We start from the raw sequence: 23318 nt of genomic DNA, 5'->3' as shown, positions 1-23318 counted from the left end.
TGACACAGAAAACGTACAAGTAGACGTGCAGGTGTCGACATAGTCACGTTAATACACCTATACTTAAATGTGTATTACGTACTACTGCTAAATGCTTTCAAACGATACGCGGTGCATCGTACCTTAAAATCGTTAAAACTCTGCTTTATTAATAAATAAAAATTTGTAAATACGAGTTCTAAAGAGAGGTGTTCGACAAAATATCGTCTCGACGACACACGACTATGATAGGTATAGCCTCTGGGTTCAGTTCAGTGCTGAAAATATTGGAAGCTCTCAAACACTCAGCGGCTAAAACCCTGACTCTACATTTTCACTTGCTGTTTGCAAAATTATCAAGTTTGTAACCAACATTAATTATTTTTTATGACGTCGTCCCAAAAGAAGTAACAATATGCGCAGAGCCTGGCATTGTTTTCTTTATATCTACGTATAAAAAACGAGGAATTAAATTTCGAAGAAATAACTCAGACGGGCGATTGCACGTACGCGGGCTTCTAATTTAATTTAACCCATATAAAGCACCTTCAAAATAGGTAGGTATAGATGCTTTGTTCCTTATAAAAAAATTCTTGAATGCCAATGAGAGCGTGTTTGTGAAACAAATCATTTCATTTCCTTTTCATGGCCATTGATTGAATCACGCTTGGAGAAAATAATACTCGAGGAATTTTCCTCTCGAATTGGAATTTATTAAGGTGGTGCACATTGCAATATTTAAAAGCACACCTTACTCCGCTTAAGACTGAAAAGCGAACAGTATTCTACGATACATAGTTGTTTCCTTTTACGAAGCTTGCTCGAGGAAAAATATTTAATTTGAATACTCGGTTACGAACATAATAAGCGTTGCCTCATATTGGCAGCATGACATCGCGATATGCGGTACTCATTATCAAAGATCGGAATAAACAGAGTATTTTTACTTAAATTTCAAGGAGTAATTTATATAGAGTGTATAATAAATACGTCCCTGTGAAATCCCGGCAATATGGCAGATATTGTATTGAATATTATTATTTTGTTCTATATTTTCCATTTGTGTATTTAAAATAAAACTATTTTGTTTTAATTTTTGCTTTTTGCATTGTCATTTCAGAGAGTGGTATTATCCCCTCTATATTTATTACTTGAAGTTTAGTTTAATTGCAGTTCACCAAGATGCATCGCATAGTCAGAAGCTCATTAACAATGGGTATGTGCATATTGTGCGTGATGTTGGGAGATTGCAGAAAGCTAAAGATCAAGCGAGGCACCAAATCGAGTAGCCGCAACTGGTGACTAATTGATAAAAATCTAAATTACCGAAATACTTTAATATCAATACCTTGGTACTGTAGACTAGGCTGTACTCTTTGAGTAAGATTGCTGGCTGAACATAGGTAGTGTTTATAGTTTGTATTTGGAACGCTAAGAAAATAAGGAAGGATCTTGACATATGATATTAAGATTTGATTTGTAACCCTAGACATGAAAATGGTGAAATAAACCAAAGTTTAAGATGATCCCGGTTTTATATTATTAAAAGTACCTCTCGCAATGCATCTGAGCTACAGCCCTCTATTATAGTACCTACCATATACGACTCAGAATTAATTGTTGTGATTAAAACTCGTGATACGCCATTTTTGGTTTGTGCCGACCCCATGGCAGTCTTATTTTAAAATTTCACTAAAATGAAAAACATATACAGTGAGCAAAACTGTTCCCAATTGTGTGACTCTGAACGCTACTAACCGTCAAATTACAGACCATATTAATCCAATTAGTAAATTAACAATGTTATTTAAGTTCTACAGAAATTTTCTAAGTGATTTAGGTTTCATTTATACTCATGATGAAGGACAATTTCATGAAATTCGGGTACACGTATGTACGTGACATTAATGAGATCGTAGTCGTTCTAGTAGTAGTCAGATACCGTTAGAAACTTGTGATATTCTGCAGTCCTGTGAAACTTATATTAGTTGGCTCTTCGCCCGGCGACATTTATGTATTGTCATTTCCATAATAAACCATAATATTTAGACGCCTGACACTTTTCAGATTCCACTGTTTATAAGATTCGATATTCGAGTACTAAATAAATTATGGCGTGTATCCTTTTAAATTTGCAAAAGCAGCTGGCAAAAAAATCTAAACGGTCATCATTTTTAATGATTAATCCTTTTTGAATGAATGAAGAAATATTCTTTATTGCACATTAAAATTACAATAACAAAACAGAACAGTAATGTAAGTATCACAGAGTAAGATAATGTACAACAGGCGACCTTATTGCTAAGTAGCAATTTTTTCCAGGCAACCTTTTCTCAGAGACATAAAATAAATCAATCGATAGTTTAATCTGTTCTGAGTTATAGTTATATAATAAAAGTATTACCTTAAATGCAGTACATTTATAATTTATCCGTAGATCAACTAATATAAACAGCTAAAATATAGAATATGAAACATAAAAAAAATATCATTTATTTAGAAAAGTGCACTTTTACAATAGGTCAATTATATCTTTGTGGATCAAATATAATCCCATAAATTATAATAAAATTAAACTAAACATATTTTTATACACATTTTTCGATATCCCGGTGCAATTATTATACTCGTATAGTTATGTTATTTTAATAAATCGAGCAAAATTTTTTCAGACACACATGGGATCTTGTTAAAAAATCTAGGAAATTTTAAAATAATGTTTAAAATAATGTTCCTAGGACCTTGGAGCGTGTTCCACCTGCGAATTTGTTCTGATAATATTAATAATTATTTATTAGCACAACTTAAGAATACATTTACGAGGGCTGTTCCAAAAATAGTCAGTCAATGAGTAAAATTTTTTTTTCTTGAAACTATTGTGAATTGACGGCTAATGTCAATACAAATCTCCTTGGTGAAAATCATTGGGCACCTATGTGTAGTTCTGTTTTTAAATATTTTTAAAAATTATCTATCTCTCTTCTTTTGTTTGCCACTTTTTTTACAATGAACGTTTCGCGGGAAGCTTTTCGTGCTATGATTTTCTACGATTATAAACGAGGGTTAACAATTTACAAGCTGCTTTTGGGGAGCCGGCTCCTGCGTTAGCAACATTTACTTATTCGTTTCGAGAATTTAAACGTGTTTCCACCTTGTTCCAACGTCTTAACCTAAGCGATAAACGTAATAAACATAAACGTAAATGATGACCCACCCTACCATAAACTGCAGTAACTCATGAAAACGTCATCAGGATAGAATGACTATTACGGGAACTTCCTGTGTCTACTCAGACTCATTACATATCGAAAGATTCAGGCTGAACTGAAGATTGAATCACAGGCAGTTTCCACCATCCTGAATGAACACCTTAAAGTTAGGAAGGTTGCTTCGCGATACCTCATTCTCTCACCGAAGAGTAAAAATCCCGTTGTGTTGATGAGTGCAATTTATGCTAGAAAAGTTCGAAGGCGGAATCTTGGATCTCCAACTACGATCCTCACACGAAGCAGCCATCCGTGCAATGGGTGTATGAAGAGAGCGATTAACTCAGCAAAGATGCTCGCAGTCGAAGCGTTAATAAAAAAAATTATGCCGGTTTTTTTTTCGATGCAGTGGACCAGTAGTAGCAATTCCGTTAGAAAACTGTAGAACAGTTACTGGTGAAAGGTATTACGAAGTTTGAAGTATTGCCTAAAGCTTTCGGGGAGTTGAATAGCGAGCGCCCAAGGAGCGGCGGTGTCAGTGGCTTACTTTTTCACCAAGATAACGCGCCCGCTCACACAGTTGCTAGTCGATACTATTTGACAACTTTGTGAAAAAAATTCTTCGTGGGCGAAAATTTAACACCGCAGATGAGGCCGTCAAAGAATTTCGCCGGTTATTTTTCGACTTCCAATAATCTTGTGGATACACTTTTTAATAGTTTTGAAAGATTGTTCACCCGAATGCATAAGTGATAAGGAGTTGTAGGGGAATATTTTGGAAAACTGTAAATAATTTTTTTTCATATTCTGAACATTTATCATTTCGCTTATTATTTTTGGTACAGCATATGTACACGTAAATGAACGACCAGCTTTGAGTATCTTTAGTGTCATTGATGGATGAGAACCAGCAAGAATACCTTGTGACGTAGGTAATTGTTATTTTGGGGAATTTATCACCACAACAAAAACAATTGTTTCCGTACCAGATGGCCACTCTTATATTTTCGCTTAAGTCACAGAACCTTTCTAAACAGACGAGACGCCTTTTTAATTCTCGATCCAGATTGATAATTCGTATACCTGCATCTTGAGGTAACTCTCAGTATCTGTGTGAATGGGCAAAAGATAGGTAGATCAGCAAACAGGAAGGCGATGTATAATTTGATACATCTTATCCTTGGCGGCACTGTTCTTCTGGCGATCGGCTGAGCTGTTTAAACACCATATTCGAAATTATACGTTAGAGTAAAGAGTATTTTATAACGGTACTGAGCAGCTAGCAACAAAGCTTGCCCTTTGTTTATGGCTGTGATACTTCGGAGGCCTTTTAGCAAAATCCGGTCTTCACCTACATATACTCTTACTTGAGACTTCGTTGGTTTCCATGATTCAGATGCTTGCTAATGTGATAATATTTTGCTTAAGACATACTGGCTGAAATTGTTCTGAAATTCTAATTAATTTTAGACTTTGGTATAATCATTATAAACAAAGGTTTTATGAAAAAAATTACGTAAAGTACATATCTAATACATAGTTCAGAGTAGCGTGGTTTGTATTTATGATAAAAACTAGTTTTATTTCCAATGTGTAGCAATGGCAAAAACGGAAAAACTTGTTTATTTACCTAAAGATCTTAATGTAAAATAGTACATGCTTAATATAAAGTAATATAAAGACACGTACGAATATTGTTCCTAGTGAATATATATTTAGGTGCAAAACCACGGAAACTTACTTCACCACGCATATTTAACTATGAGGATAGGATTACTCGAGAATATAAACGCGATTGGATGTGGTTAGCAAGCAAACGGCTTCTTAACTATTCATTCGTACCTTGGGTACCGTATGACTTCTTGCATTGTTAGCTTTTATGCACTATGCTAATTAAAAATAATTTAGGTGTTCCTTTACTCGTTTTGAATAAAAAAACCAATTCTTGACTAACTTGACCTTTTATTGAATGTTTGTTGTGTGAGCGTTTGTACACAGTAGGTAACGCGTAAACTTTCAACTAACAGAAAGCCCAAAGGTTTTAAGCACTAACTTACAGAGTTGGCTATATTTAATATACGTAGACGAAAATGTTTTTCGATTTTCGAAACAAAGCAATGCGAAGAATTACGATCGTTTATTTCCTTTTACGGATTTAAACGCCTGTTTACCGTTCCTGTCACCCTCTGCGCTCGTATTAAATCATAATATAGAGAAAACAGTAGTATAGTTGACCGTTGCTTCATCAAATTACGACGTTCCTATTTAGTATTGCAGGTTTCAGACATCTTTTCCCTGCCCGGTGACGTCACACAATCTAATCTCAGGGGGAGGTGTGGGAATATCCCGGCACGGCGGCAGTGCGACGTCAGAACAATATCGCCCGATTCGACCGACCATTTGCATTTCTAATTATAAAACATTACAGCGCTGTCCTCACTTGGGGACAGAGGATATCGAACGTTGGCGTTCTTAAAAACGGCAAATTAAAGTCGATCTTAATTACAATACCAGATGATTTAGGTGTAAGTTTATTCTGCACTGATTGTTAAACTGTCTCTCAATAAAAATCTCAATGTAGTTTTTCTCAATTTCTGGTTTCTCAATTTTCAATCTCTGGTTTTATAAAATACTAGCCGAGGCCCACAACTTCGTCTGCGTAGAATAACAACTTAGAGTAGCCTACTGTACTACTTATTTGAGAAATGATTTATTTTCCATACAAATTTTCGACCCTTATTCACTCTTTTAACATTTATTTTTGTGACAAATCTTTTTTCTCTATACCAAAAGTCGTGAAATGTCGTCCAGCGGTTTAGGCGTGCGTAAAATGTATCAGACAGAGCTACTTTTGCATTTATTAATATTAGTTTGGATAAAATCAATGATAAAATGCATAAAGAAAAAATTTAAAGCAGAACAATAAGATTAAATCCCAGAATTTTATGAAAGAACTTTCAAATAATAATATAATAATAATAATAAATACCCTTGAAGATTGTGAAAAAAGTCACCCTACAGGAATATTAAAGATATATTAATACCTATAATAATGGGTATAACAATGGGCGTACAGTTTATACTACATTTTATACTACTCTTCGAAAAGTGAGCGTCAGTTAACAAAATAATGAAAAAATAATTATATAATAATAAGTCATAAGTACGCAATAGTGTACACTATATACAAATCAATATAATTAATGAAACTAAATAAATAATTGATTAAACCAACAATGTCAAGTGTATACAGGAAAATGTCAATATGGACTCTTAATAACTAATAAATGTATATTAGTCAATTAGAGTATAATAATACCGTGAATGTCAAATTCCTTAATAAATATAATAATTTAATAGTACTTTGAGTGTTTCAAAAGACAAATTTATTTTAATTTGTGCTTACAATTTTGCTACCCTTTGGTAATCGATTATTACAGTGTGATTTAACCTAGGTCCTTGTATATAATAGTCCTTGGACGAGATGTGTACACCAGTCAATCGTAACAGCCACTTTATCTAAAATCTAATATCCACGCCGAGCATTAAACAAAAAAAATATTGTGAAAACTACGGTAGGTATTACAAAAGATATAAGAAAAAAGAGGTATTACTTTTAATTTTAACACAGAATATTTTCTGTAAGAAACAAATGTGGAATAACGTCATCAACCAATTTATACGTCCTACTGCTGAGCACAGGTCTCCTGTCAGGCGAGGATTTAGGCCATAGTCCGCCACTCAGAACTAATGCGGGTTGGGGACTTCGAAGTTTTCCGAGGATTGTGAACCTTCTTCGACGTACAAATTTCATCACGATTTTTTCCTTCACTGAAATGCTCATTGTAAATTTCAAATTAAATTTCGCACTTAAATTCTCAAAAACTGAGAAGTGCGAGATCGGATTCGAACCCACGGCCTCTGCTTGAAAGGTAGTAGGTCAAAATTATAGGCTACTACTGCTTTTTTGTCTCCAGAACAAATGGCAAACATAATATTTTCTATTTATAAACTTTCATCACACAAAATAAGAAGTACCTACAAGTAAGAATAAAAATTGTTGAGGTGCAAATTTAGAATGCCTTCGAAGAAAAAAAAATATTTTAAGTGTGTTTTTGTAAATTATTTTTTGTATTTCTGCACACGCATAAACGGGTAAATAAAAAAAAGTGCGTTCAAAGTTTTAAATAAGTTACTATAAAAATATAAGTAGTACTAAAATAATATTTATTCAGTTCTTTTCTTTACTCATAATTATGATACGGTATACGTACCAAAATAGTTACTAATCAGTGGTGGTTCTATTATTCTGGTTTCATATTATGTATCAATGAAGTAGCATTATTTATTATATGAAAGTAATATATCACAAATATGTTTATTACGCGTGAAATGGCAGATGAGGAAAATAAACGTCTAACATCAAATCAGTTCATAAGACAGTGATTACAATGGCAGTTGTTGATGAAGAAGAGAGAGCTTAACAAAACTGCCTTTGTGAAGACACAGAGTAGACGCCAATGTAATAACTTAATTTACTTTGCTCGTTCAAGTTTCTGAACTCTGATGATTTAAATAGGTACATCGTTTAAATCCTTATATTTCCATATGTACCTACATATACCCATTCCCTCATTTGTAACTTACTACGTAGAATTGCGCTGTATCTTACCATTGAGTCGAGATATTTTTAAATTAGTACTTAGGTCTAGCGGTAGTTTACGTAATCTTTGCTACCATGCAAACCCGATTGCTACTACATAATTATCTGGTGATGTTTAAATAGTATTCACGCCTTCCCGGCTAAAGTTTCCTATTTATCATCTATCTCATAAATTAAGATCCATTTCAGCAGGCTAATAACCAAGTTTTTAATTGCATGTCTCCTCCAGATCTGCATGCGGCAGCCAATTGAGTAAATTAATCAGTGGATGCCAGAGAATATGAAGTTGTATTTACTTTAAAATGAAAAATCTTTCAAATGCAACCAGTTCCCTCGCTGCGGCCAAATAAGTCGCCGACATAATATTCATGCGTTCTATTTTCCCAAAAGTAATTGCAAAACTTTATTTGCTTCGCCCGAAGTCACACATTATGATAACAAAGTTCACAAACGTAGAAATGGCCCTGTTTGTTTGGATCCTCGTTGTCGTAGCGTTTGTTTTCATTTTAGATTATCAAAGCGCAAACTGCATTTTCCTTTCGATTTTTAATTTAGGCGGCGGCAGAAATAGTTAAGGTAGCAATACTTCCCTGGACGAACTCTTTCGCACGGATTTACTTTATCTATATCTTTTGACATTATCTGAATCTTTCTAGTCCTTAGGTGAAATTGGCGCAATTCGCCTACCCTTACTAATGAGTTGTAGATTTTATTTGCCTAATAAGGGATTTCAGACGGCCTAGATTAAATATGAATTATTATTATAGTTGATTAGTTCAACCACAATGCTTGTTATATTGTAAAAGTAATCGTGTATGTATCGTGACGAAATTCGTATACGACAAGGATTTCATTCAAGTTAAAGAAAGTCTTAAAAGTATTATCTGATAGTTGACCATGAAAAGTTCTGTTCTCTATCTATATTATTCTCCATTTAACTTATATTAAATAACCATCGTAATTATATCTATCTATCTTAAACGCGGCAGGCAGGAAGGCTTTTTCTAGGCATTTTGCTATAAAAGCGACAATGACAGGTGTTAGGCGACCATTTCACATATAAAAACAATACAAGCGTTAAATTGTCAGTGAGAAAAGTTTTAAATTTGTGAAATTGTTACATCATTAAGCATAATTTTGTACAATAAAAACGAACGTTTTGACAATGTATCGTAAATAACGTCAGATTTGTTTCATTAGACAGTAATTTGTTATGAGAAATGAACTTAATTCTAAAAGCGTAAATTAGATTCAAAATTAAACTTTTAAAATTATTTCAACGCTGTAAAATGTCTAACATGCATTTGAAAAATCATACAGGAGAGCGATTTAAAGTAATTATTTTAAGAAAAAAAAAAAACGTAACTCCAATTTTATTAGTTATATGGAAACTATATTGTATGTTAACTACTAAACTAACTAACTATATATTATATGCTGAAACTTTTTGACCTTTTTTGACTTTTCTTTTTATAACCTTTCTAACCTTTTTTATACAATTGATCAGATCAAATTTTATACATACTCTGTTTTCTAACTGCTTCAAAGCGAAAATTTCAATTAACGAATTTTCCTTTGTATAGGTATTTCGTCAGGCCTTTCCTATAAAATATTATTTCTGTTAATATTAATATAATTTAATATTAATATAATAAATTAATATAATATTGTTTCTGAAAATTTGTAAGTTACTTGTGGTACAAATAAAGTGTTTAAATAAATAAATAAATAAAATAGAGAACTTAAGTAAGGCATAGATTTATAGAACGAACTGACTAAGAAAAAAAGGGCAAGCTAAGCAAATCTTTCGTATTTACAAAACAAACTTTACCTGCCTCTGTGGCTGAACGGTTACCATGCTAGTCTGCCACGCAGAGAACCTGGGTTAGATTACAGGCCGGAAGAAATATTTGTATGGCCTTCGTTTATTTCGCTCGTGAGTTTGGGTGTAATTTGTGGTTGGTTATGTCTGTGTCCATGGCACCAGCGATACAGGGTTTCCCTAGTGCGGGGCTATGCGAGTAAAAAAACTTTGGGTTTACTAGGTACGTAATTTCTTGTTTAAACTTAGGCAAAATGTTGATGCACATACGAAAAACTTCGTTAGACCGCCATTTTTGCTTTATCGCCATTAGTATGTTTTATTTATGCCACCCTTCGTCTGTATGCTAATACATTTACAATAATTATATCTGTCGTAGTTCCACATCGTATTCTATAATATTATATAGGTTAGGTAATACAAGTATACTTAAACCAAAACCGATCCTAAAAAAAGTTATTGCTTCGTAAATTATATAAACACAGCGAAAAAACCTGAGTAAATTGGTAAAGTTGTCATACTTATACTGGCGGTGGCAATACATTGTCCCCCGCTGCTTGCAATATCACTCACGTCACAGCCTGTCCAGCGTTAGTTTTCATTATCAGTTATTGCAAGCCACTGTGATATTTGTAATCATTATCGTTAAGAAAACAGGCAAATAAATTGCGTAGGCTATTTGTTTCTCTACCACTTGTTGGCCCTTGATGATACCTGGGAACGTCATTTAAATTATGTTAATGAAGGAAAGAAGTCTACCCTTGATATATACGTATGTAGATTTGTGTCAACAGACGACAGCTTGCAGTAAAAAAAATATTTTAATACCATGCATAGTTAGGACCTCGATCTTATTATTTTATTAATTGAATATATATTTATGAATATTCGATTAATATGACGCTATAATTGGATCTAAAGTTTTTTTAAAGATTTGTTTGAACTAAAAGAGACAGTAACTGTTATGAAATTGAAATGAAATTTAAAATTACTAATCCGGAAACAAAGCGTAAATATTTTTGACACAAATAAACATTATTTTGTTTTTGGTAACTGCCCGTATAAACACATAAATATTAGAATTTGCTTGTGCCTATCACATCCCCGTCAAGAATAGTTGCTAAATATTCATAAGTAGTATTCATTTATTTATTTACTTATTTTTGGGATTGTCCCTACACTTGAGAGGGGACCCGTTCCCAGCAGTGGGACGTATAAATAAATTGATGATGAATGAATACGTAGTAAGTAGCAAAAAAACATGTACGTTATTTTCAATATTTTTCTCTCCCCACCAAGTATCCTCTGCGATCAAAAGCACGATGACTCTCGTTCACCCCAACGACCTTACTTTTTACTTCGCGTCACTCTTGCTTGTTTGGCGATACCTCTATGTTACGTTCACAACCTTGGTGCCACACCTGGCACACCCTACCCTGGAGCAAATATTTTCGTTACAAAATATACGACGGCACTTAGGTCGCCAAACTCTAAATATCTCTTCTAAACTAGGAAATTCAACCACATGTTTATTATCTCGAAACAATGTCAGCATTGCTAATATCACAAGACATTTTTAACACATAAAGTATTTGTTTTATTAGTGCAACTCATAGTCGTTATCACATAAAGCTACAGAAGCGGCAGCGTCGTATGTTTTTTGAAATGATAAGATATGCAGTCGTAACAAGGCAATCTTCCAAATGAGGTTTGAGTGTCTGGTTAATGATCTGGTTTCAGCTTGTTTGTTAAATTATACAATTCACATTATTATCCCATAAACCTTCCTGGTTACAGTTGTTTGGTTCGTTACTCTTAGTAATGTATTACTGTGTACTTCGTATTTCGCTATTTATTTTTTACATGCAACTTGTTAATCTTTTTCTTGTCACAATTGTATTTGTACCGTATCAACCATACAATGAACGATATTTTGTGTTATTCAATAGGACATAGATATAGAATTTGTATACGTAACAAATTGTATTAATTTCGGACTACGTTATTGGACTACGTATACGTTGCGAGCTTAATGTGTTTTACCCATTTATCTATTATGAAAATGCATCGTGTGTGATCACTTAGTACTGTTGTTAAGTTCTCATCGCTTTGTCGTTGGTCAGCATATTTGCCTGATATTCGAAATTCCAGGTAGATGTATCCAGTTTTATGTTAATGATAGGACTTGGGGGTAACAATAATAGTGTAAACGCTCTATGTAAGTCTGACACAAACGTAGACATAAACAGTATTCGAGCTTCAAAACATTTAGGCATGTAACTGATTATTACGAGAGGACGGGAAAACTTAATAAAGCTCAGCGTTCAGATAATGCGCTAGCAAATCTGTGTTAGGACGTATCGAAGCTTATCGATATAATACGACGTTTCGCTATAAATAATTTTACAAAAATAGAAGGGTAGGACACGCTCCGTGCTCCTGAAGGGAAGCGAGGCGGTCACGGTGTCACAAACAAGAATAAGCTGACAATACCGTGCCTCAGCCTGCCTACAGGGAGGCGGCTATCTAGGTTACGTAAGTTGAATTTGCGTCATGCGGCCAGACAGTACAGTTTTGACGGGAAAATGTCACTGTTTCCGTAACTCAATAGTAAAAAAGTATCCCTCAATCTTCGATGACTAGAAAATATTGTTGTAATTCAGTCAATTTGAAATATGGCAATTATGTAACTTGGTTGCCCCCAACTCTCATGTTAGCCTACATCTCATATAAGACACTAGATGGAATCAATCACAACATGAACAAATTCACCATAACATACTTTAATTGGTTGCTGCAAATACTGTGCCTGCATTTATATGATCACCTTTGAACAATATCGTGTTTATTTTAATCACATTGTTATATCAGTGATAGACAAAATAGGTCAAGCCTGGGGTATCGTACAAAAAGGTGTCGTCACATATTCTCAAACAATTTTTATTTATTTCATGGGGCTACTACATGGGGCTAAGCGTTATTAGAAAGATAATAATAATAACATATAATAACCAGAAAACATTAGAAGAGAACCTGTGGAATAAACGAATTTACTAGTAAAGTTGCACCTTGTTTCATATCTTGGATTGTATGGAACCACAGACATATATCTAAATAGACACCACAAGTACCGCGAACTGTATGAAAACGAAGCGTGCTACATTTTTTGGGTCTCCGATGACGTCACAAGCGCTATTTAGTTATGGAAAACCTATCCTACCTAACCTATATATCAGAATCGAGAACGATGTTGCATCAAGTAAACATCACTAACCGTAAAATTTGACCAAGAACATGATGTAGCGGCCGTACCACGAAACTCATACGAAATTTACGCACGAACATTACGAAACATTACATTTACGAACATTATACGAAAGTTACGGACGTTCGATATTCATAGCCTACTAAATAAAGACCACAAGTGTAACGTACCAAGTAGAAGCAGCAATGTATTACGAATCATGCTGCATACACTCGTTTGCATATTTGTATTCTCGAAATTTACTCAAAATTAAAATAATTGATTTTATAATAAATTATGCATATTCTGATGACAAAATTGCATAACTGTGGAAGGAAACGTCCCTGTTTATTTATCTTCACATAGTAGCTGTGGTGTTTTTGCAGTTTCTAATCGCACAATTAGGCATTTTTCGTGTTTTCAACTGATGTTTAAATACGATAACGGCCGGGCGCGTTCTGGAGCGTAGCAGCGGCAAATAAGCGTTTATAGCTTACATTAGGCACGCAAAGTAAAAATATATAACAAATTACCTAACGCACTAAAAACTATAGAAAGAAACTCCACATTTTATAATAAAATTAAACTATTACTAAACCAAAAATGCTAATACTCAATTAATGAATATTTTGAAGATGACTCCCATAAATGACATTGCTACCGTTATGTAACTATTTACTTGTATTTAAATTGTATTGAAATTGTATTGAAATTGTATTAATAAAGTTATATGTAGATCATAAGAATTACCATATTTGTTATACCCTTACTGGGTGCATGTAACATTTTGAATGTAATGTGTATATGCAAATAAATAAATAAATAAATAAATAAAGTATACACTTGCGGCGTCTACTTAGATACATGTCTGTATGTAGAACGCTATAATTAACGAGTACCGAGTAACGAGTAACGAGTTGAATCGCAATTGTTACAACCCATACACTATCCCAGTCAATTTTGGATTGGGATATTCTATTTACCCAAAACCGATGCTTAGTCGAAGAACCAATAAGTCAAGTAAATCAGATCAAATCCCAACTCTCACATTATGCTTGAATATATTGAAAAAATAGCGGACCGTTTTATTTCCAATTCCGTTAGTGGCGAGCTTCTAGACGTCGAATAGTAGGCAACTTCGTATACTTACATATTTTAACGATAGCGGAACGTGCCAAAGTGATCGCTAATGGAGGATTCCGCTTACTTATGCAATTTCACAAATTAATATAGTCTTTCACCGCACTTACAATATCTCAAAACCACGCACTCGGTATTGTTAATTGGCTTAAGATGTTCATTGTTCTATATTCGTAAATCCAGCCAACTACGCAATAATTGTTGCTAATATGAAATATATATTTTATGAATTTGACGGTTAACAATATTCTTTAAATAATACATATATAAACCAAGAAAAGATCCCGGTGGTCATTGAACCCAAAAGATAGGAGACTGTGAAGCAAACCTCTAGCTTGTGGCAATAACACTTTAATCTGCGCTGATCTCGGCTGAATATTTGGATATTTCGAGGCCCTTCATTTACATTTATTTATAAGAACCACTACCAACATATCGAATCTGAAAAGTACCGCAGATCCTACAATACTGACTTGTTTCGTTGCATCGCGGCGTGTGCGGTTTCAAAAGGGTAGACATGTGCGTACACATTACACAAATGTCTGCTGAGAGATTTTTCAACTGCTCCGGGTAGACATCAACTGCTTGCGATTGTTGTAATATATGTTGTATTGATTTGTGCTACGGAATCCAAATACAATCGCTGTTTGTTTCGTATTCACAATATCAATTCCAGAAATGTGTAGCTACTACTCGTAAGCTTTGTCGGCTCAGCGAATTGTTATTGTAATTTTTTTAGAAATTAAAATGATTTGTCATTGTTACTTTAATACAATCACTGAACGAATAGTGTAATGATACTTGTATACGTAATGTAGGGTTGTAATGATACTTGTATACGTTATAATTGGTTTCAAGAACATATTATGAGATGCTGCGAGAATGCCATGCGAACGTACTTTATTCGAATTAAAGCGGAGTAGTAAAAGAAAGATTTTTTTCCTCATTTCAGATCCGAAAAAGGTGTAAAAGTTAAAGTGTAGTGATATTGTAAAGTGTGATGGAGTGTGATCGTGTTCTGTGCTCCAAGCGGATAGGCGTTAAACAGTTACACTAAAAGGTAATAAAACGATGCTAAAGACGTCCATTTTATGGGCGATGTAGTGAACTGAAACTTACGACAGAGTTGTTTAGAGAATAAAAATTAATTAAGCTAATACGCTACTTACCTACCGCCGAGTTTAGTCAAGAAAATAAATTTTAATGCCTACATGTAAATACACAAAAAGAAATAGAATTTTGGCAAAACGCCATCTCACGCGTAGCGACGATGTCTATATTTGAATAGGGTTTTTGCTGTTCTTTAAAGTTACTATCTGTTTGCAATTTCAAGCAGAGTTATGTTAAAAATTATCTTCAAGCTACATAGTCACTTACATAGAAAGCATTTATTGTGAACTTGAAATATTTACCACATAATAAGTTATAGATGTAATTCATATTGTTTTGATACATTTCAAGGTCGATAATGGACATATTATAATATGGCTACATAGACACGAAAGAACTCTTGATTTATCACCGCCTTATAAATGGCTTGTTTTCGCCAAGGATACGCCAAAATAAGTGTTTCGTTTGCGTCTCGCCCTCGCTTGCCGCCGTCCTACAATATTCAGAAGAAAGAAAACAGCTATAATTTATAGTGAGTGAGACGAAGATAGGGATATGTAGCAGTAGAATAGAGAAATGTGAATAAGGCACGGAATTAACTGTTGACGAATCAATGTAAATATCACATCGTACTTAACCACTTCACGTAGCACAACGTAACTTAACCTAATAAGGTATACAAAACTACCATCCTTAAAATCCAGAGCGTCCATTGTTTTTTAATTTTATGTATATTTGTAAATAAAATATTCTTTCTTTGTAAATATTTCAAATAAAATTCATAATTTCTTTCAAATCAAGTTCATTTCGTTAAGACGTATTTTTTTATTCAATTTTGTATAAAATCTGTTGCTGTGTCTCTTACATTAAACAATTATCGTGTCATGATAATTGTAGTTAAAATGAAATAATTCACATCAAACAATGATTTAACAATTTAACTTTTTTTTTTAATTCAATTTTGTAAGTATACGACACTAATACCTTGTCTTTTTACAGGTGGAGAGACGCAGTCAAGAGCTGAATAATATGTAAAGTGTCGCCGATAGTGACGAATAGACGATACAAACACTTGGTGTGAGTGCAAGTGGTATTTAAATCAAGCAAAAATGGGCAAAAAAAATTCCAAACTGAAGCAAGATACGATCGACAGACTCACGAGCGCCACATATTGTAAGTATGGGCATACACTACATTGCTTATTTTATTTACATATGATATGTATATATTATATTTCATATATTCACATATTTATATATATTAGTCTCTCCCCGGACAGATTTACATGTGAATAATTTAATAGCAAAATGGCCGAGTTTGACAGCTTTATACCAAATTAAATTGACGATTACAGTTTTGATATGTAGAGCTATCCTATATACTCGTACAGATATAAAATCTTTTAAATATTTTACCTTGGTCAAATTACCAAACAGACGCAAACAAAATTACAAGTTTATATTGTCAGACGGACAGCAATGGAGTCCTGTGTCTTGTTGTATAAAACAAACGCACTTATTTCATTCACATCATTCACAGCTATTTACATTACTTATTCATAATGTTCGGGAAACTAGCAACTTCTATTTAGGAATATGACTGAGAACTTGTCTCTCTAAAGCCAGGTCAAAACTTAAAAGCCAGGAGCTTTCCAGGTTCAAAGCTTTCCTGCCATGAATTGCCACGCCTTATTCTTCCCCTGCTTTTAATACAGCTCTCGTCGTAATGACATTTTTATGAAATGTCGCATGTTAAAAAGCACTCAAGACGTGCAGCAGTCATAACACTACAGCGCTTTTGAAACATAAATTCTTACTTATTATCTACACTTAGTTAATCCAGTCCCGTGAATAACCGATTTGAGCTCTATCAATTACCGCCGCCTCGCTTTATTTAGCATTTTACAAGACAAGTACGAAACAAGACTAAAGTTTCGAGATACATTATACAAGTTCGCCGAAATAAGCTCAAGGCCACAGGCAGCAGCCAGGCTCAAGGTTTGTTTATGGAATACATTCCTGTGATACGAAATAAAGTTATCAATTAAATAATAACGACGGTGAATATTAAAGTTTTAAATAGACTTAAGCACATGCTTACATAGCATGTTTTGATCAGTAATGAAGCGGTGAAAGTTTGCGCGCAACGCAACGTAAAACAATAAAGTTTATTTTTTACTACAATCGCTTTTGAATTCGCGATGTATCATTTTGAAGAAACCGGTAATTGGAAGTTTATTGTGTAATAAATAATGACATAAATTCGACAATGGCTCGACTCGGCTCTGTAGTAATTGTGAAGTGTTGCCGAATAAGTAGCGAACTTAGCTTTATGGCGAAGTTAAGTGACAAAGTTTGACGGCTGGCGCCTTTCGGACTGAAGCTCACGACGACGAGAGCAATAGCCTACGCAATGCAGCTACAATGTCACCAAACCGCGTCGTAAATCTTATTCCACAATCTGTCAAAATTCGTTGTTGAAAATTATACCTGTAACGGATGTACTACATCTACACCAATCAATTATTACATTCTTTAATGTCATCAGTTTCCCCTAACTCACCTGAACAGCACTACAACAACTATTAAAGCCTTTATTATTTCAGTTGGTACTTTCGAAATCAATTACATCAAAAGCCGCAAAAGAACGGAATCACTGGGTCTCAGTAGTGCGTGTTCTATTATGAGGTTCTCTAATAGTGTGGCTATTGTAAGGGGCTAATCTATCCTGTCTGAAACAAATAAAATGTAAAAACGAGGACAGTGTTACAGGGGGTGGAGCTTAGGGCGGGTGTCAGTAAGGGAAATGCCATGCCTAGCCGACACCTAAGGTTGCGCAAGTGTCTTTCGACACGCGATCCTAACACGCCATTCATAGACAGTTGTTCGTAAGACCAACAACTATGTTAGTATGTACTTACTTGAAAACGTAGCCCACGATACATTCTTTTATTTTATAACTTTTGAAAGAAATAAACCAAATCTTTTCTCCGACTGCTTTAATAAGCGAGTCCCAAGAAATTGCTGCTTGTAGTGGTGGAGATTCAAATCCACTATCAAATATATCCAAAATAGTGGTTTGACGACGATCTTTTTATCAGTGTTTGCTTGAGTGTTTTTCCGTATTATTTCTTCAGTTGTCACAATACCGTATTACAAAGATCATATTTTATCGTAGTACTTACAATTATAAAAAAAGTGAAATACATACAAAAATTTACTTTTAAGATAAATTTTCAAAAATTGTTATTCCTGCCGTATGAGTTTGTTTCAGCTATCAATTGTTTGAAAGGTGTATTTATATATCATTACTATGAATGAACAATAGCTGTACCTATCTAGCGAAATATACCATTTTGGATTATTTTATAGACCCCTGTGTCTTTGTTCCACTCCAATGTACGTAAATTAAAAAACTTTAATAGAGAGCTTTATTTTTCTTTATTCTTGATTATGTGGACAGGTTTGCAATGTTCAGAGGGGCTCTTGTATATATATAGTACCCGTATTTAGTACCAATAGGAGTGTAAAGCTAGACACGCGTGACGAGGGTGTGTGGCGTCATCCGAACAATTCCCTCACTTCGTACCGGCTCCCACAACATCTATCATTCTCTATAACAATGTGTATTAATCGTAAATTTGAATAACGCAGAAAAATGCTCGAATACTCTTCAATCAGCAGAAATAACACGCACCTGACCGTCATTTAAAACGATCCGAATGACATCCGCCAAGTCTGCGAAATTTCTGTACTGTGACATCTTCTATATAGCTCAAGAATTGGGTCCTAAATGTCCTCCATAAACGAGCCGGCGGTTAAATGAAAAAAAATTATTATAAGAATGAAATTTGTTTAGTTGTATAATATTTTAGGTAACGTGGATGGATAGAATTTAAATAAAAATACTAAGGCTTCCTATAATTTGCTAAGTACGTAGCCTGTAGTTCACATAATGAAATACTGAGGCAAATTATAGGACTAAACATGAACAACTCTAGCTCCTCCATATTCCGGTTAAATTGTTGCTACGTTAATTGGACACCTATTATTGCACTTTTAGGTATAGTTCTATTGTGTCACACTAAACGTAAAATTAAACTTTAACTGGAGTATGACCTATACATAAGTTTCTTCAAGATAGTTTCCTCTAAATATGTTTATGAATATTTTCAGGTTTTATAACAAATGATATAAAGCATTTGATAAAATTGCCATTAAATAATATTTCAAGAGAAATACAATCTAGACGTTCTTTCATATCTATTGTATGCGTGATTGAAAATACCTAGTATTTAGACACAAAACGATCCAGTAGGAAATAAATAAAACTGTCTGGCACAATCACCCAGGGGTGACTAGGTATTCCTGTGGCGAACACGAATTGAGGCTCAATTTGACGTCGTAAAGACTAAGGACAGACCCCTCCGACACGCTACAGTGATTTCCATACAAGCTTAGTGCCGTCGACGCCACTCAGTCTGCAGCTACGAAAGTAAACAGGTTGAATATACATATATTATAATGTACCCTTATTCGGTTATCGAGATGATTCGCTGATGATGAATGAAATTTCGCGTCATCCGTCAACTGTATTTCCAATTGAATTTCCGAATAACGTCGAACCTAGATGTATTGGATTACCTCATAGCTGGTTCTGGCGATGGTTGAACTGCTGATAATTGCAAGTCGTAGTGTTGACTGCACTGTTGTGATTAAATCAAATAGACTACTAGGTAAGTTAGTAATATTAATATTTACATCATGAAAATGTTGCAAAACAAACAATTTCAACAAATCTATCAACTGGTCGGCGTATTGCGAAAACAGCGTGTTACGTATAGAAGTAAGTAATAAAACCCATGAAGATATCTAGTTTCGTGAAGGTCACCTTACGCCCCGTATCTCGCCGACCTTCCACTTCGCAATCTCGATACAAACAATGGATAAAATGGAGTTTACGATGACGTAGACTTGCCCTTGCCGACCGTCTCCTTATTCCACGTTTAAGTTTCTAGGCCTGCTACATATAGCTATTTTTATAACTGTAACGCTTCGTAACCCATAAAACGAGCTTGTTGTTAGGAAATTAAGTTCTAAGATTAAAGCGTGAATTCTCCTTCCCAGTTCCTTGCAATTTTCAAAATCTCACTGAAATCTTATAGGAGTCCGCAAATTCGTAAATGTTTCAGACACCTTCCTTAATATATTTATCTAACTTCACTATATTCGCAATCATGCGAAAATGACATGCTTCTTTTTTACTCATTTTATATTTCTTTGAGTAAGTCAAAATGTGATCACCCTGAGCCAAACAATAACGACGATACGGTAATTACCATTTTGAATGGGACTCTTGAAACATCTTAGAATCGTAAATGTGAATCGGCTTCAAGTAAATTTAGGCCTTGTGCTTTCATCACGCGCTCTATGTTGGCTTGAAACTTTGGTTTAATCTGAATTATCACTATGATTATGGGGCTTCGTGAATGGTAAATATTCTTTAATAGACTGTTTCTTCTTAATTAGTAAATCTTTATTTTATTTTATGTACTTGCGGTAATGTGGGCTTATTTAGCTTTACGAAAGGTTCGTAATATTGACGACCTCGGTGGCTCAACGGTTTGCACTGTGTGGACACTGGATGAGGAGGTCCCAGGTTCTATTCCCGGTAGGACCAATTTAGGAAATAAACTTTTCTAAATTAGTTCTGGTCTGGGTGTTCTGGGAAATCCGTTGCTCTGGTTTCATAGTACAGGGGATTTCTTAGTTTGAGACCAGTTAATTGGTGTGCTTCTGTATAAAGATACATATATTGCAAAGTTGTTCCCTTCAATACCTCTTGTTAATTTAATAGAAGTTTGAAGAGAATATTTATTATCAATTAATATTTATTTAGAGTATTTAATTGTATTTCTATTCCGTATTTAAGCAGTAATAATAAGAGACACTTTCGTTTTCAATTGACGTATACTGTGCACTTCACGACTGCTACATACTTGTAAGTAACACGTGTTGTAACATGGCTCACGCATATAATCCCGTAACGTGCAAATGTACTGGAGTTAGGAGAAAACAAATCACCGACACGTAGGTATAGGTCAGTACGAGCCAGTGCTCGATTCACGTGAGTCGGTATGGCCGCGGTATTATTAACGCGGAAAAGACAACCATAGTCCCCTTCACTAGGAAACGGAAACTAGATAAACTAGTGGAACTGATCCTTGGTGGCAGGATTGTGAGTTTTTCCGCAGGAGTTAAATATCTTGGGGTAACCCTAGATCAAACCCTAAGGTGGAACTGCCACGTAGCTAACACGGTTAACAAGGCCAAGATGGCTTTAGGTATCTGTAGTCGTATGGTGGGACAGCGTTGGGGTCTAAAACCATAGATGACTCTCGGTTATACAAGACCCAATAGTGAGGCCCATAGTAACATATGCCTCTGCTGTTTGGAGTGCTAAAGTCAGCCAATCAACCACTATTGCCACATTGAGCAGTCTACAGCGCATCGCGTGCTTGCTAGTAACGGGAGCCACGTCCACTACTCCGGGGGCGGCCCTAAATGCATTGCTGAATCTGACTCCCCTGCATATATTCATACAGAAGGAGGCCATTACCCGCATGTACAGGCTCACCACCAAGTTAAGGATCAGATGGCTCTCCCAGACATTGAGATCAATCCAGGGCGCAATTCTGGAACATTCTGTTCTGTCATGCTTGTTCTCATGCTTCCCAAGCAAAACTTTTAAAAACTCTACCAGGTAGAATTTGCAACTAGGGAAGACTGGAAAACCAACAGTTTTACCTGGAAGGACGGTAGCCTTCTTTGGTATACCGATGGGTCTAAGTTGGGACACAACGTAGGCTGTGGTATACACGGCGTGAGACCCAGGCTCAACTATAAGCTGAATTTGGGACGACACTCCTCGATCTTTCAGGCAGAAATGTACGCCATAACTGCTTGTGCAAATTGTTACTAAACTTGAAGTAAAAAAAGTTATATCAATATTTGTAAATCTAACTACGGCTTTCGATATTCTCTCGGGTGGGTGAGATAACTAGTAACGATCTGTCCACAGCTTACGACGTGTCACAAGGAAGTGTGTTAGGCCCCATACTGATACTCGCCTATACTTCGAGCTAGACATCTTCCGGTCCCTCCGGCCGCGTAGGAATTTAGGAACTGGAGAGACGCCGTTCAGTGGGCGCCGGGAAGTGAGTGTGCCTTACAGCTCCGCCGCCAATGAGAAGATTTGGTAGTCAACTTCGAATCGGTGGCTCAGCGGTGGCAACAAAAAGGTAGAGAAAAATAGACAGAAATATGATTAGGTTATAAATATAGGTAGGTCTTCAATGTTACTCTTCATTGGTAGATTATTTGTATTATTGCAATTAGACTTATAGTAATAATTACAGATATAATGAAGCTTTAACACACATAATATATGTATAAATTATTGAATATCTGTGAGCCTTGGTTAGCCTTTTCCGCCATAATATCGTCTATTGTATGTCCTTTGTAGAGCTACTCTTAATTATCGGAGAGGCGAACAATATAGAATTTAGCCCTATCATGGACAAGATCGAGTGACAACTATTGAAGCCATTAAGTAACAGAACGTTAGTTCAGCAAACAAATAGGCTTAGAAACCCATTGCAGATTGGTTGATAATATTGACTTAGCATTTGAGTAGAAACTACCTCCACAGGCAAGCGATCAATTTGCTGTGTATGTGTATGAAAAGAAACCGCAGAGACACGAAAAAGTACTTGGAGCACGTTTTTTTTTCTCTAAAAGTATGAAAATAAAAATATGACAATATGACTATTGTACTTTTTTACTACATTTCCTCTTTTGTTGTTAATATTATTCTTCATAGATAAATTGCTCAAAATAAATGGGCAACACTCACACAAACACACACACAGTGTTGTCAATTTGTGGCAAATTCCCCAAATTGCGAGGAATTTCAACTGGATGGGGCATTTTGTGGGATTGACGCTATGTGGGGAAAATGCGGATATTATAACATTTTATCTTTTATTTTAAATCTGTCGATTGCTGTTGCATCACTAAAAATGATGATTACTGATAAAAACACTACTTATTTTTTTATGTAAGAGCGATATCAATATTTTTTCCACATTGCACA

General features: G+C 34.9%; 1 protein-coding gene across 3 annotated transcripts in view; it reads left to right on the top strand.

Moving 5' to 3' along the window:
- The window catches only part of LOC113239783 (frequenin-1), a 169831-nt gene that overhangs the window by 60841 nt on the left and 85672 nt on the right, over nucleotides 1-23318 (top strand). For 2 of the 3 annotated variants that reach the window (XM_026476934.1, XM_026476908.1), the window contains exons 2-3: nucleotides 15007-15114; nucleotides 16164-16337. In XM_026476934.1, coding sequence (XP_026332719.1) covers nucleotides 16274-16337 — 64 coding nt within the window. In that variant the 5' untranslated portion in view covers nucleotides 15007-15114; nucleotides 16164-16273. The remainder of the gene's footprint in view (nucleotides 1-15006; nucleotides 15115-16163; nucleotides 16338-23318) is intronic. The other variant, XM_026476917.1, reaches the window with a different exon arrangement.

This window comes from Hyposmocoma kahamanoa, unplaced genomic scaffold (genome assembly GCF_003589595.1).
Source record: "Hyposmocoma kahamanoa isolate Upper Pololo Valley unplaced genomic scaffold, ASM358959v1 100021, whole genome shotgun sequence".
In the NCBI taxonomy this organism is placed as follows: Eukaryota; Metazoa; Arthropoda; class Insecta; order Lepidoptera; family Cosmopterigidae; genus Hyposmocoma; species Hyposmocoma kahamanoa.
The sequence above is the reverse complement of the archived record's forward strand: the minus strand, read 5'-3'. Positions and strand labels throughout refer to the sequence as shown.